General features: G+C 35.8%; 1 protein-coding gene across 9 annotated transcripts in view; it reads right to left on the bottom strand.

Moving 5' to 3' along the window:
- The window catches only part of IMMP2L (inner mitochondrial membrane peptidase subunit 2), a 929,241-nt gene that overhangs the window by 389,682 nt on the left and 525,355 nt on the right, over positions 1-14,204 (bottom strand). For all 9 annotated transcript variants that reach the window (XM_064487436.1, XM_064487435.1, XM_031455215.2 and 6 more), the window contains one exon: positions 4,519-4,584. In XM_064487436.1, the coding sequence (XP_064343506.1) occupies positions 4,519-4,584 (66 nt within the window). The remainder of the gene's footprint in view (positions 1-4,518; positions 4,585-14,204) is intronic.

Here is a 14,204-nt window from a genome sequence, read left to right as displayed (position 1 = left end):
TTTTAGAACACCAAACACAAAAATGATTTTTTAAATCAATTATTACCTAGTTTTGGAGCTCACACAGTAGAAAAGTCTTGAGTCTTGATACTTCCATTCTTTATATTATTCACTGCTCCCTGATAGAGGCATAATGAAGGGGGACAAAGAGGACGTAGGGCTGAAGTGTCAGTTTGCAGGATGGAACACCGAAGATAGACCTTGCAAATGTGGGTTGCAGCAGTAGGGAAAGAAGGTGTAAAACTACTACATTCCCTTCTCCCCTCCTCTCATCAATCAACGCTGCACCATTAATCCTCTTTCTAGCTCAGCCTCTGTTCTGTGAACCCAATATTTACATTTACAGAGCAAAGCAACAACCAAGACTTTTTCTCAGAGAAGTCTGCTGTAGGATTTCTGACTGCAGTCTTTTATGCCTGACCAAGCTTTGCAGTCTCACACTGTTGACTAGTCAGCTAGTGAACAATAATAATACATTTGAATTAAAGCTGTGCTCTCTTTGGATTATAATGTAAAATGGATCCCTTGGCATTCCTAATCCTGTTAGATTACATTACACAGATGAAATTTGTGCCTGCCTTGTTGATTAATTCTTTTGTTTGGGATTTTTAATAGCTTTATTGAGATGTAATTTCTAGAACATACCATTTATCCATTTAAAAGGTAGAACTCATTGTTTTTAATATATTCGTAGAGTTGTGCAAGTATTACCACAATCTATTCTGAAACATTCTCATAACTCTTTAAAAAAAGACACTGTACCCATTAATAGTATCTCTCATTTCCCCTCCTCTATGCTGCTGGGAAGCATCAATCTACTTCCTGTCTTGATGAATTTGCCTATTTGAAATATTTCAAACCAAAAGAATCATACAGTATGTGGTCTTCTGTGGTTGGCTTCTTTCATTCAGCATGATGTTTTCAAGGTTTGCCGCTCCATTCCTTGAATGAGGTTTGCAACCTAACCCCACAAGCTGTTCTCCAATGTTAAAAGCATAGTTTTTCCATTGTCTTTTTTTAAAATTTTGTTTTCTATTGAAGTGTGTTTGATTTACAGTGTTAGTTTCAGGTGTACAGCAAAGTGATTCAGTTATACATATATATTTTTTTATGTTCTTTTCCATTATGTATTATTACAAGAAATTGAATATAGTTCCCTGTGCTATACAGTACATTCTTGTTGTTTATCTGTTTTATATAGAATAATGTATATTTGTTAATCCCAAACTCCTAATTTATCTCCCCCACCCTTTCCCCTTTGGTAACCATAGTTTGTTTTCTATGTCCATGAGTCTATTTTTGGTTTGTAAATAAGATTTGTATCATTTATTTTTACATTCCACATATAAGTGATATCATATGATATTTGCCTTTCTCTGACTTCACTTAATATGATAATCTCTAGGTCTATCCATGTTGCTGGAAATGGCATTATTACATTATTTTTTATGGCTGAGCAATATTTCACTGTATACATAAAAACTACATCTTCTTTATCTAGTCATCTGTCACTGGACATTTAGGTTGTTTCCATTTTTGTGTCCTGGCTATTGTAAATACTGCTTCTGTGAACACTGGGGTGCATGTGTGGTGCTTTTTGAATTATAGTTTTCTCTAGATATATGCCAGGAATGGGATTGCTGGATCATCTGGTAAGTCTTTTTATAGTTTTTTAAGGAACCTCCATACTGTCCTCTGTAGTGGTTGTATCAATTTACATTCCCACCAACAACGTAAGAGGGTTCTTTTTTCTCCACACTCTCTCCAGCATTTGTTATTTGCACTTTTTAATGATGGCCATTCTGACTGGGTGAGGTGATATCTCATTGTAGTTTTCATTTCCATTTCTCTAATAATTAGCAATGCTGAGCATCTTTTCATGTGCCTGTGGCCATCTGGATGTCTCCTTTGGAGAAATGTCTATTTAGGTCATCTGCCCATTTATTAAAAGTATTTTTTTTATATTCATGGATATTGTATGCAAGTTGTATTCAAAGATACTGCTCATCCCAGTTTCCTACTAAAATCACAAGAGTAGACAGATTTGAAAATAAAACAAAGTCACCAAGTTCTGTGAATTTACAAACCATATCTTACAAGAAATGAAAATTAACTTTTTTCATATCAATATACTTACACTTGACTAAAATCACATTATTATATACACATATTCATCCTCCCCAAAATTATTATTCTATTTATTTAAGCACTCAAAATCAAATGACTTCTTACAATTCAAAATAAACAGCCCAATACAAAACAAGCAAATGCACCAGACACTTAACCCAAGAAGATAAATGAATGGCAAGTCATGTATGGAAAGATGCTCAACATCATTTGCCTTCAGGGAAATGTGAATCAAAACCACAATGAAATTCTGCATCACACCTATTAGGATGGCTATAAAAAAATACTCATAATGCCAAGTGTTGGCAACGATATAAAGAAACTGGAACACTTCTTCATCAATGGGGAACATAAAATGGCACAGTCACTTCTGAAAATAGTTTGGTAGTTCCTTTAAAAGCTAAACATATATTTACCATAACACCCAGCACTCTTAGGTATATACCCAATAGAAATGAAAACATATTTCCACCCAAAGACACAGTTGTCCATAGCATTTACACAAATGTCCATATCATTACCTATAATACCCCAAACAGTCTCAAAGTCTATTAACTTCTGAATGAGCAGACAACATGTAGTGGGTCCAAATGATGGAACAGAATCAGTAATATACAGGAACAAACTGCAGATACACGCACATGGCAGAACCAAAAAAACACTGTGCTAAGTGAAAGAAACCAGATGCAAAAGAATGCATACTGTATAAAATCATCTAGATAAAACTTCTAGAAAAGGTTAAACTATAAAGACAGAAAGCAGATCCATGATTGTGTAGCACTGGCAACCAGGAGTGGTGGGAACCAAAGTAAGTGCAAATGGAAGAGGGGATGTTTGAAGGTAACGGAAGGGTTCAAAGACTAGATAGTGGTGAGGGTTGCACAACTGTATAAACTTATATTAAAACTTACTGAACTATGTATTTTAAATGGGTGAATTGTACAGTATATAAGTTATACTTCAATAAAGATTTTAGATGGAAAAAAGACCAAGCAAATATTCATGAATATAAACCCAACAAACCATATCTCAACAGCTGCACTGATACCATGCAGGCTACTAATGAGAAGGTAATCCAGACATGAAATTCATTCCTTGCCATTCATTCCTACAACAGCAAGTTCTGTTTGGTATGAGGACTCCTTTCCATTCTTAAAAATAACTGAGATCTCAAAGAACTATTTTTCTGTGAATACTAGGTATTAATATTTACCATATTAGAAATTAAAATGGAGAATTTAAAAAAATCTTTAGTGATTCAATGTAAAATAATAAGCCTAGATGCTAACAAAAACAGTATGTTTAATGAAAAGCATAGCTGGTTTTCAAAATAAGAAAAAATAGGAAGAAGAGTGTTGTTGGGGTTTTTTTTTTTTTTCACATTTGCCAATCTTTTTAAGTATCTGGCTTAATAGAACACAGCCAGATTCCCATGTCCATTCCCACCTTCACTCTTCTGCAATATCACACATCATGTAGCCTCTAGAAAACTCTACTGTATACTTGTGAGAAATGAGAGTGAAAGAGGCAAATAACATCTTAGTATCATTAGGAAAGTAGTTTTGATCTCACAGACCCCTACAAAGGGTCTTGGGTACTCCCAGTGGTCTCTGGGCCATCCTTTGAGAATTGTTGGCCTAGATTTTGCTCTAGGTCATTTTAATGAGGTTTATTTTTAATCAGATTGCTTAAATTGTACTGTCATTAATACAAGTACTCTGGGATCAAACTTTTTGGGAAAACAGGATCAAAAAACTTTCTGAATATAATTTTCAAAGTATGTTGAATCCCACATTGTATAGACTTGGTTATAACATATAAAGTAAGCAATCAAAATGAGACATGTCATATCACATCAGTACTTACTTGTTGAAGCTCAAATACATACTCTACATTAATCAACAAGTGGAATAAATTAAGACATTACACACTAAAACTTCTGTTTCACATCCTTTTCCATCTTCCCCCATGTCTATTACATTAAAAGCTCCTCCTTCGTTTTTTGTATTTGCTTCTAAAATAAAATGTTCTTGAATTTTTCTAAAATGAACCTTGACATCATTATCTAAAATAATCATGGTAATTTTAATATCTGAAAAACTATGATTTAATGGTTATTTTAGAAAACGTGGTTAATTTTGGTTTAATCAGTATTTATTTCTCCTGTGCCTCCCAGTTAAAGGATAATAATATGATCAGTCAGTTTATGTATGCCTTATATCCTGGAATGAAGGATGATACTCACTCAAGATGTACCAGTTCATTTGGAAAGTCTCCAAAGCTTTGATCCTCTTAGAATTGAGATGTATTTCCCATGTAACATGATTTAAAACTCAACAAAAATCTAGATATATATAACCTGAACTCAAAGACAACAGGTTAAGTACTTACTTTACAATATCTCCTTCAAGAGCAATCACTCTCTTAATAATCTTCTGTTCTGGGTTTTTAGGGGACCTAGAATAAGATAAGGTTACATAATCAGTTATGTCTGTTGTTTTAAGAAAATGAAAAGAAATTTCACAAGAAAATAAGCTATATTAAAGTCATTACAGGATCCTTTGCACCCATGACATGACATCAGTCCTATTTAGGTCCCAAGTGAGATGGAACCACTATTGAAGGAATTCTTATTTTAAACTTCTGGGGGAGAAGGGGCCACCTGAAACTTTATAAAAGGAAAAAAGACAGAGGTATAAGGAATTTTACTATTATTAAAGCTAAGTATTTGTAGGAAAGATGATTCATACATAATAAAATAATTAGGCATTTCTTTAAAATAACATACTTAAGTTTCTTCATTTCATTTTAAATAAACAGAAAGGTTTGATTTAAATCCTCAAGAAAATACTGAAGATGAGAAGTATTTTTTGGAAAAAAAAAATGAAGAATTAGGAAATTCTTTTACAGTACACTTAGATTTAGCCATTTAAAGGGTTATGTAATCCAGAGTGCTACAACAAGGCTACCAACAGTTAAAAGAAATTGATATGTTCTGATATACTGAATGCAGATGTCATTTATTTCAATCTATGATTAACAGCTTCTGGTAAATGTTTACTTAAACTGATACTATTCCCTCTAAATAAATCCTCCACTCTCCTTCTTTTCCCTCCTCCCCACCCCTCACTCTATCTCTGGGATCTCTCACTATGGAGGGAAGCCATGTCTGTCCACAGCAACCCTATGACTCAGTTGGTGAGAAACTCGGGTCAGCCAACCTTCATGTGAATGAGCTTAGAAGAGATCCTTCAATAGACTCATAGATACAGAGAACAAATGGGTGGTTGTCAGAAGGGAGGGGAGTGGGAGGTTGGACAAAATAAGTGAAGCGGATTAAGAGGTACAAGTTTCCAGTTATACAATACACAAGGCACTGGGATGTACTATACAGCATAAGGAATATGATCAATAATATTGTCATACCATTGTATGGAGACAGATGGTTCCTAGTCTTATTGTGGTGATCATTTCCTAATATATGTAAGTCAGATCACTATGTAATATACCTGAAACTAACACAATATGGTACATCAACTACATTTCAATTTAAAAAAAAAAAAAAGGTAGCTCCTTCAGTGCCAGGCAAGTCTTCAGAAACTGCAGCTGTGACCAGCAGCTTCCCTGCAACCTCATGAGCAACGCTGAGCCAGATCACCTTCTCAAGCTTCTGGCTTCCTGATTCTTAGAAAATGTGTGAGATAATGAATGTTTGTTGCTTTAAACTGCTAAAGGTTGGAGCATTTTGTTACACAGGAATGGATAACTCAATCTTAATATGTCCAATTTCCTGCCAATAACATTTTCAGTCTTTTGATTTAACAGATCTATTTCAAGAAACATCTCACACATAGCATAAATGATCATTTAATATGTTTTTGAAAATCAGAGAGAGATAAAAATATTTTCAACTCAAGTCACATTCTGAATTGAATTACCTTTAAAAAGGAAGGTAAATGTACAGAAACTAAGCAGATTAAATGCATTCAAAATGTAATACTTCATCAAAGGAAATATGCAGTTTCAATAAGATTTTATTTCACATTCTATCTTGCAGAGAAAATGGTATCATCTAAACCATCTGTGTCTACTTGTGACACAATTTTTCACTAAATATTAATACTCTTTATTTTAAAGGAAATTTGATCAGTTTTTGACTGAACTGTCTCCTTCACTGAGTTGACTGAACATCATATTTCTATAAATTTTATGTCATTTATGTACAGCTAGAGTGAGGGATCTGGGCGCATTCAAGATGATAGAATTCACGTCCTTTGTGCAGGGTTACTTATAAATCTTTAGAAAACTGCCCCCATGTCTCTGTGTTTAGATAGCCAGAAATGCATAAAATAATATTCAACCTTAGTGATCACCAAAGAATTGCATATTAAAACAACAGAATACCATTTTCCTATTATATGGACAAAGAAATAGTAATAATATTAACACAGCTTGTTGTTGAGGGTTTAGAGGCATAGGTACTGTATACAATAAGTGTGTGATAACGTAACATGCCATTCAGTAAACATGTCAAGATTTTATATTCTCTTTAATATATCAATTACACTTTTAGGAATTTATCCTAATGAAATGGTTATGAATATATACAAAATTTTAGCTACTGTTGTTTATTTTTTAAAAAAAAGAAAAAATCAACAATAGACTGGTTAAATAAATTATAGTCCATCCACATCATAAAATATTTCCCAATCATTAAAAATGATGTTATAAAAGAATTTTTAATGATGTAAAAATAGCAATAGAACACATAGACTGAACAAGTTAGAAAATTTATGTGTACCATGACCTCACATCTGTAATTAGAAACCATGCATGCAGTTGCACTAGGGAAAATCAGGAAGGATGGAAAACAAAGTGGGGGTACATCTGTGTGTGATAAAATGCATGCCTGGATTTTTGGTTCAGACTACTTGGAAGTTCAATAGACGATGACAGATGTTTGTGTCACATGACATTATCTGGGACGAACCTGAACTAACTACCAAGTCCCCCCACCTAATATCGATGCAATATTAACATTAATGAAATAATATGAAAAGCAACCCTTATCAGTGTAAAACAGTATTTTATGCCAACAACCTTTAAGCTTTTGAGATACTCAAGAAGTATTTTGTATTTTAAATTAATCTATATATAAGATCATGAGGCAAAACAGAATATACAAAGTAAGCTATCTATGTAATTAAAGTTTATGAATTAATACTTTAAATTTAACTATAAATTTTAATGTAATATTAAACTCATGAATCTAATCAAATGATTCAAAAAAGCTTTTAAAAGGTATTACTAACACTAACCCCATGACTGCTCAAAATCTATAACTATATTTTAATCATTAGGCTGTTGATACATTACTTTGATGTAAGTAGAAAGGGTAGGAGAGTTATTACAGGTTGACATTGTCAAAGTCACTGAACTTCCCTTTGTCTCAATTTCCTTGGCCACTTGCCTGTCTTCTAGAAGCACAAAGAATAGCAAGTGAAAGATTGTGTCTTACTTTAGGGACACAAGGTAGGCTGCCCAAAAAACACTAAAATTTGCATTAAAATTTGTAATTTTAGTGTTTTCATAATAAGTGTTGTTTTACAATATTTATATTTGAAGCCTTCTGTTTTATGCCAAAGATTTCATTAGGCAAGATCTCTTCTGAGGCTTGGACAAGATACCTAGAATTGCCCCTCTACTGCATAGATCTCAGCAGATCAGTTTGACATGGCACAATTTGTCTTTAACCAGAATGTGGGAAGGGATGCAGGGTGAGCATAGTCGTAATAAGGTTTCTGTGGCATAATCTTCTTCTCCTTGAGTTTCACTTCCTATGTTGGTAAAAATGTTGCCATTCTTACCCTGTGACAGGCCAGCAGAGCCACATCTTCAGCCTCACAGCCTCTGTAATGAATTTCATGTTCCTGTATATTCCCAAAAGGTTGTAATTTTGATCCTGTTTGGAACACTGGAAGAGTACTTGGAATACTCAAGAGAGGCCCTCGTGTGCTTTGTGGGAATGAGATGAACAAGGATGCCACCGACTCGGTTCCTGACCCCAGTGTCCACCATGATGTCACACATACACCTGAACCCTGTGTCTAAGCATGCTCACCCATCTCTCTTTTATACTAAAATTCTACAACCTCTCTCTGTGGTATGTGTACATTTCTATACTTGCATGGTTCAGGACTGGCCCAGATTACCACAGAATTAATCTCAGGATTAGAAGTCACCTTGGCCATAGTCTAATATAAACATTCATTCCTCAACAATACCACAACTTATTAGATGCTAACTCCAGTGAGGTCTAAATTTTAACCCTTCGTTAATGAGGTAAAAGGAAGATCTAATATTCTTGGAATGCCTTCTAGTGGATAGGCTATTTTTTGTACTGTCCTAAACGATGTTCATGCATTAAACCATCTAACTTCATATCCTTATAATTTTTTAAGAAGTATTGCTGTTTTAATCATCAAAATGAGATGGAGAATGAAAAGTCCACACAACATAATAAAAAGTTACATTTAAAAAATCTTAACAAATGATAGCTTCCCTTCTCTCTCTCTCTCTCTCTTTTTTTTTTTTTTTCTGGAAAGTGTTGCCTGGGTTTGACATGATTTTGATAGAAGTTTGGACCCAGAAAAGGCTAGTCTATGAGTGTACCTAGCCTTTTCTTGGCAACAATTAACCTCACTCATTGTCTGTGGTCTAAGTGCTTCTGTTTGGGCCCCCTGTGTCCTGCAAATGAGTGGACAGGAAACAGTGGAAATGGAGCCAGTGGACATGGTTCCACCTCTGCTACAAGTAAGCTGCTCACTGTAGGCCAGCTCAGTGATCAATCTGGGTCTCATTTTCAGGGAGATAAGGCTCCATCAGAGATCCTAAAACAGAAGCCAGGCAAGCTTGGAGATCTAGCTTGGGGAAATGTTTTGTTTGGTTCACACATCACTTCTATACTTACTTATTTCCTTCTAGTTTTATTGAGATATAATTACATACAGCAGTTTATCAGGTTAAGGTGCATAGCATAATGCCTTGACTTACATACATCATGAAATGACTATCAAAATAAGTTTAGTGAACATCCATCATCTCTTATGTATTTACTTTTTAATCTTGAGCTGGCCAAGCCAACAGAAGACTTCACGTAAAAATTCTAATTGCTTGTTCCTCTTTAAAAAATAGTAAGATTTATCAATCATGGGCCCACATTCATACAGGAAGAGAGTCCACTGGAGCTGAGAAGCAGATACTGAGAACTGGTCATGGTCCTAACATCTTGTGTCACAAAGGTCTAGTGCCTGAAGGCATGTGAGTTTAGGAACCTCTAGAAATCTTGATGACTTCTTCTACCTCTAGCATCGTATAATGACTGAGAGAACATACGTAAAAGATTGAGCAGCAGGTACTCCATTAAGTCTTAGAGCCATCCCTTCCTAAAATAAATTCATAAAGGATATCAATTAACAAGCAAATTGTTATAATCCTGTTTTTTAGAGCTTACATAGAATGTTTATTTCAAAAACCCTCTAATAAAAGGATTTTCAAAGTCTGTTGCATTAGAGGGCAAGAAAGGCATTTTAAAGGTCTGGTCAGATTTTATTACACAATTAACTAAAGAAACATGAAAACTGAATATAATTGTATTCATATTGGAAAGTCACAGGTCATTTTAAAATTAAATGGGTATTATCTGTAAAATTATGATAAAAATGACTAATTTCCATGTTGGATTCTGTATACTTGCTTCACTTTGAGTAGTAGCGTGAACTTTGTGCATACAACCCCATTTATAATGATTCATTTTCTAAATTCAAAGCAGTTTTATTAATTAGCACTCTAAAAGTTTTTACTTAGGTCAGCATTTCAGCTACATTTTTGCCCCTTGCAGATTTCTCTTTGTACCGTGTGAATCTTTTTTTTTTTTTTTTTGAGGGGGGAGGTAACTAGGTTTATCCATTTATTCATTTTTAGAGGAGGTACTGGGGATTGAACCCAGGACTTCATGTGTGCCAAGCATGCACTCTACCACTTGAACTATACCCTCCCCCCATCATGTGAATCTTTTAAACTTAAAAGAAATGATCAAGACTTTTTTGTTGCTCTTTGGGTTTATTTGTGAAATCTTCACGAGGGTGGAGCTTATAACCAGATATACTTTTAGCAAAGTATATGTATGTATGTATGTGTGTGTGTCTGTATGTAATCCCTAACAATTACTTTTGTCCAGATAAATCAGAAAGTGCTCCAATCCAAGGGCCTCATTGTTAGCAAAGTGAATTACAAATGAGCTGGCAAGAATCCAGGTTAAAGCTTCCAACTTGTCTTTGATAATACCATCTTTTCTTATGTAGGGAAGAGGTTTTGGGGGAAGGGAGATCCTCGAGAAGGATCACCATCAGGCAGGGGCAGAGTGTTGCTCTGTGTGTAGAAATCCTAGTGACAAGTGAGGAGAATTTCAGAGCACTGAGACCAGTGTTCTTGGACAAGCACATTGTGTGGGAGGGGATGGGGCGCGGAAGCCACAGTGTATCTAACTTTGGCTCTTCTCTCAAATCAGACCCTCCTCAAGTCTGGTTCCTGAGCAGCAGGGATCAAATCTTCGAGAGATCCCTAGAGTTTCCAATCAGGCTTCTAGTGATCCAAGAATGTAGCCGCAGGAACAACAAGCTTATGTTTCAGATTAATGGCCTACAATTCCTCATCCAAGTAAAATGTATTCTAATAGTACTTAAGAAATAGCAAGAGTATGAAATTTAAAGAAGTAACTCTTGTCTATTGATAAACATTTTCTTAGTTAAATTTAAGAGTTGTCTCACTGTTGCTAACTATGATGAGAAGAAATCTAATAAGCAAACAGTGACAACTGGTCTTATTAGTAAATAAGGCTTGATTACGTAAAATCAATTAAATGTGTACTATGACTCTAACTTCTGTAACTGAAAAATCTGAAATAGTTTTGTAATTGACTGTTTTGATTCTGAAAAATAAATATCTTAACTGTGAAAAACCTAAGGAATTTGGATAATCATAACGATGTGTTAATCTCTACCAGTGTTTATTAATTCAAGCATTGCAAAACACAGAACATTGCAATCTTCAGGTAGTGAACATAATTGCAATTATACATCACTGTCTAGAATAGAATTTATCTAGCACATATATAAAACATATAGCACACATGTAATACACATATGTGTATGTATATCTTACCATAGAATATGGAATCATACTATTTAAACAAACTCCTTTCACCTATAAAGAAACTTCTGGGCTGGAAAATACATTTTCTTACTTATTTATTTTATAAATTTGGGTTTTCACACATTGAATATGCTTAAAGTTGAACATATCAGTGGAAGTGGAGAGATGAATACTTAACATGAATATAAATATTGACTACTCTTTCAATATAGACTCTTAAAGTGCAGACATTCATACAGAAGTACTACTATACTGTTCCCACAATAGGACATGCACTCAGGAGCATCTGAGTTTTTGCTGTAGTCAAAGAAAGGTTTTGTCCCTCTAGCCACACTATCTCACTGAGTACGACTTTTCAGTAGAGTACCATTTAAGGTCATGGAATGAAACAAAATTAACTGGTCTTCAAAGGAATTAAAATCATCAATCTAGCCCCATAACCCTAAAACTGCAATTAAGCCAGTTGGATTTATACTTTAAGCTTTAAACAGGTTGGGAAATAGTGCCACATATTTGTGGTAGGCTTAAAAAAATATACAAACCACAACACCTGAAAATGCAAGCTATGAATATTTTCCCTATCTGCCAATATGGCACAGAAAAAGCACTCCGACTGAAATATAAAATGAATAGCCAGCCCTCTGTATCCACATGTTCTACATTCATGAATTCAGCCAACTAGAGATTGAAAACATTAGAGAAAAAAAAAAGAAAGAAATTTCAGAAGGTTCCCAAAAGCAAAACTCAAATTGGCCATGTGTTCAGCACTGTGCTGAATGGAGTGATGGGTAGGCACACCCTGCTGTAGCCTCCTGCTATCCCACAGAGCCTCAGTCTCTCTCTAGCATCCTGTCATTTCAGCACTGTTCACCTTGCATTTTGTTTGTTTGCTGCTTGTGTCTTGTGCACCCTGTTTCTGTGGGGAAAAAAAAAAGCTCCTAAAAAGCAATTAAGTGGTCAAAGCATTCCTCAAAGGTTAAGAGGGAGCATAAAGTGCTCTCTCTTGAACAGAAAACAAAAATCTTAGATCTTTTGAAAAGTGGCATGTCACTTGCCAAAGTGGGCAGTAAGGTCACTAAGAACAAGTCTAACATTCACACAATAAAGCAGAAAGAGGGTGAGTCTGTGGAAGTATAATGCCGTCCCTGCAATGGCAACAATGGTCTCTCTGGTTTGTGCTGAAGTGCTTGCCAAGACTGAGAGAGCAGTAGTCTGCTTCTAGAGGACACGTTGCAGGAGCATATCCTTGTTGATGGCAAAGTTATGCATGAAAAGCACTTCACCTCTATAAGCACTACCGGGGGACTGAGGAGAGTGAGAGGAGGGAGTTGAAGGCTAATCAGGGATGGCTGGCTAGCTATGCAAGGTGCTACTGTCTTAGGAACTTAAAGATCACGGAAGAAACAGCATTGGCTGATGCCAAGTCAGCATCAGTGTCCCCAGAAGAGCTCAAGAAACTCCAGAAAGAGAAAGGCTACCTCCCAGGGCAAGACTTCAATCACGATGAAATGTGATGAAAACCAAAAATTGCCTGCCTGTGTTCTGGCAACACAACAAGGAGGCTTGGGTGATGGCCATCTTGTTCTTGGAATGGTTCCACCAGTGCTTCATTCCTGAAGTGAAAAAAAGCTTGAAAAGAAGGGGATGCCATTCAAGGGCATCCTCATCATTGGCAATGCTCCCGGCCATCCCTAATCTCTCTGCTCCACTGACAAGAATGTGGAAGTGATGTTCCTGCCTCCTGACTTGTCACTGTGGAAGCCACTTGATCAGGGTAACATCAAGTGCATTAAAGTGAATGACATCCATCTCATCTTCAGGAGGACTTGTGGATTTATGGAGGAACTTCATAATTACAGAGACTGTAGATACCCTAAAGCTGAAAATGGTTAATGCATGTTGGAAGCCATTATGGTGCGAGGTGGTCAGTGATTTCAGGGGCATCCCCACTAGTGATACAAAAGTCAGGAATATCTTGACTGTTGCAAGGGAAGTTAGTGAGAAAAGCTTCTCTCACATATTCAAGGACAACACTGAGGAACACACAGGAGTGCAGAGAGATCCTTACCAACAAGGAACTCAAAGATCTGCTGAAATCCTCTACAGACAATGATGATAATGTTGCAGATTTAGAAAAGGCAGACCCATCAGTTTGGACATGTGTAAATCCTGCAGCAGTTTTTCAAAGGTTTCAAGTGTTAAAGGCTATGAGCTTCAAGTATGACCCTTTGATGGAATGAAACCTCTGTGTCACCCAAGGGATAACCGCATGCCTACAACCACTTCAAGATTTGTTTGATGATGCAAAGAAAAAGAAGCAACTTCCTACAACAATATTTCTAACTAAAGCATCTGCAGTGTGAAGCTTCAGCCTTTGAGCTTGGAGATCCTCAGCCCTCAATCGCCACAGATCTCGACATTAATATTATTATGCCTCCTCCAAAGTGTCAACATCCGCAATTGGAACCCAGTTCTTCTGACAGAGATGATCCTTCTGACGTCCTGCCAGAACGTTCAAGTTAGCCTGATGTCTACCACTTACCTACAGTGCCACACATCTCATCCCCTCACCCCGTCGGCACTGTAGGTATCATACAAGTCATCACTGTCATCACCATCATAATACGAGGGTGAACAGGAGAGAAGAACCAGGGTTCTGGTGAGGGTTAACATAGTAATGGGAGAGAGAGGGAGAGAGAGAGAGAAATGAATTTATATTTTCTCTATTTATATATTCTATATGTATTTGTATTTTAAATACTCTTTTATTTTATGTATCTCTCTTCAGGTTGTTAAATGAAAGCAATTTGTAAGTATTGAAAGAAATAAAATGTTACATTGTTGCTGATGTGTACTATGTAGTT

This window comes from Camelus dromedarius, chromosome 7, assembly GCF_036321535.1.
Source record: "Camelus dromedarius isolate mCamDro1 chromosome 7, mCamDro1.pat, whole genome shotgun sequence".
NCBI classification, from domain to species: Eukaryota; Metazoa; Chordata; class Mammalia; order Artiodactyla; family Camelidae; genus Camelus; species Camelus dromedarius.
This window is presented reverse-complemented; position numbering and strand designations above follow the sequence as displayed.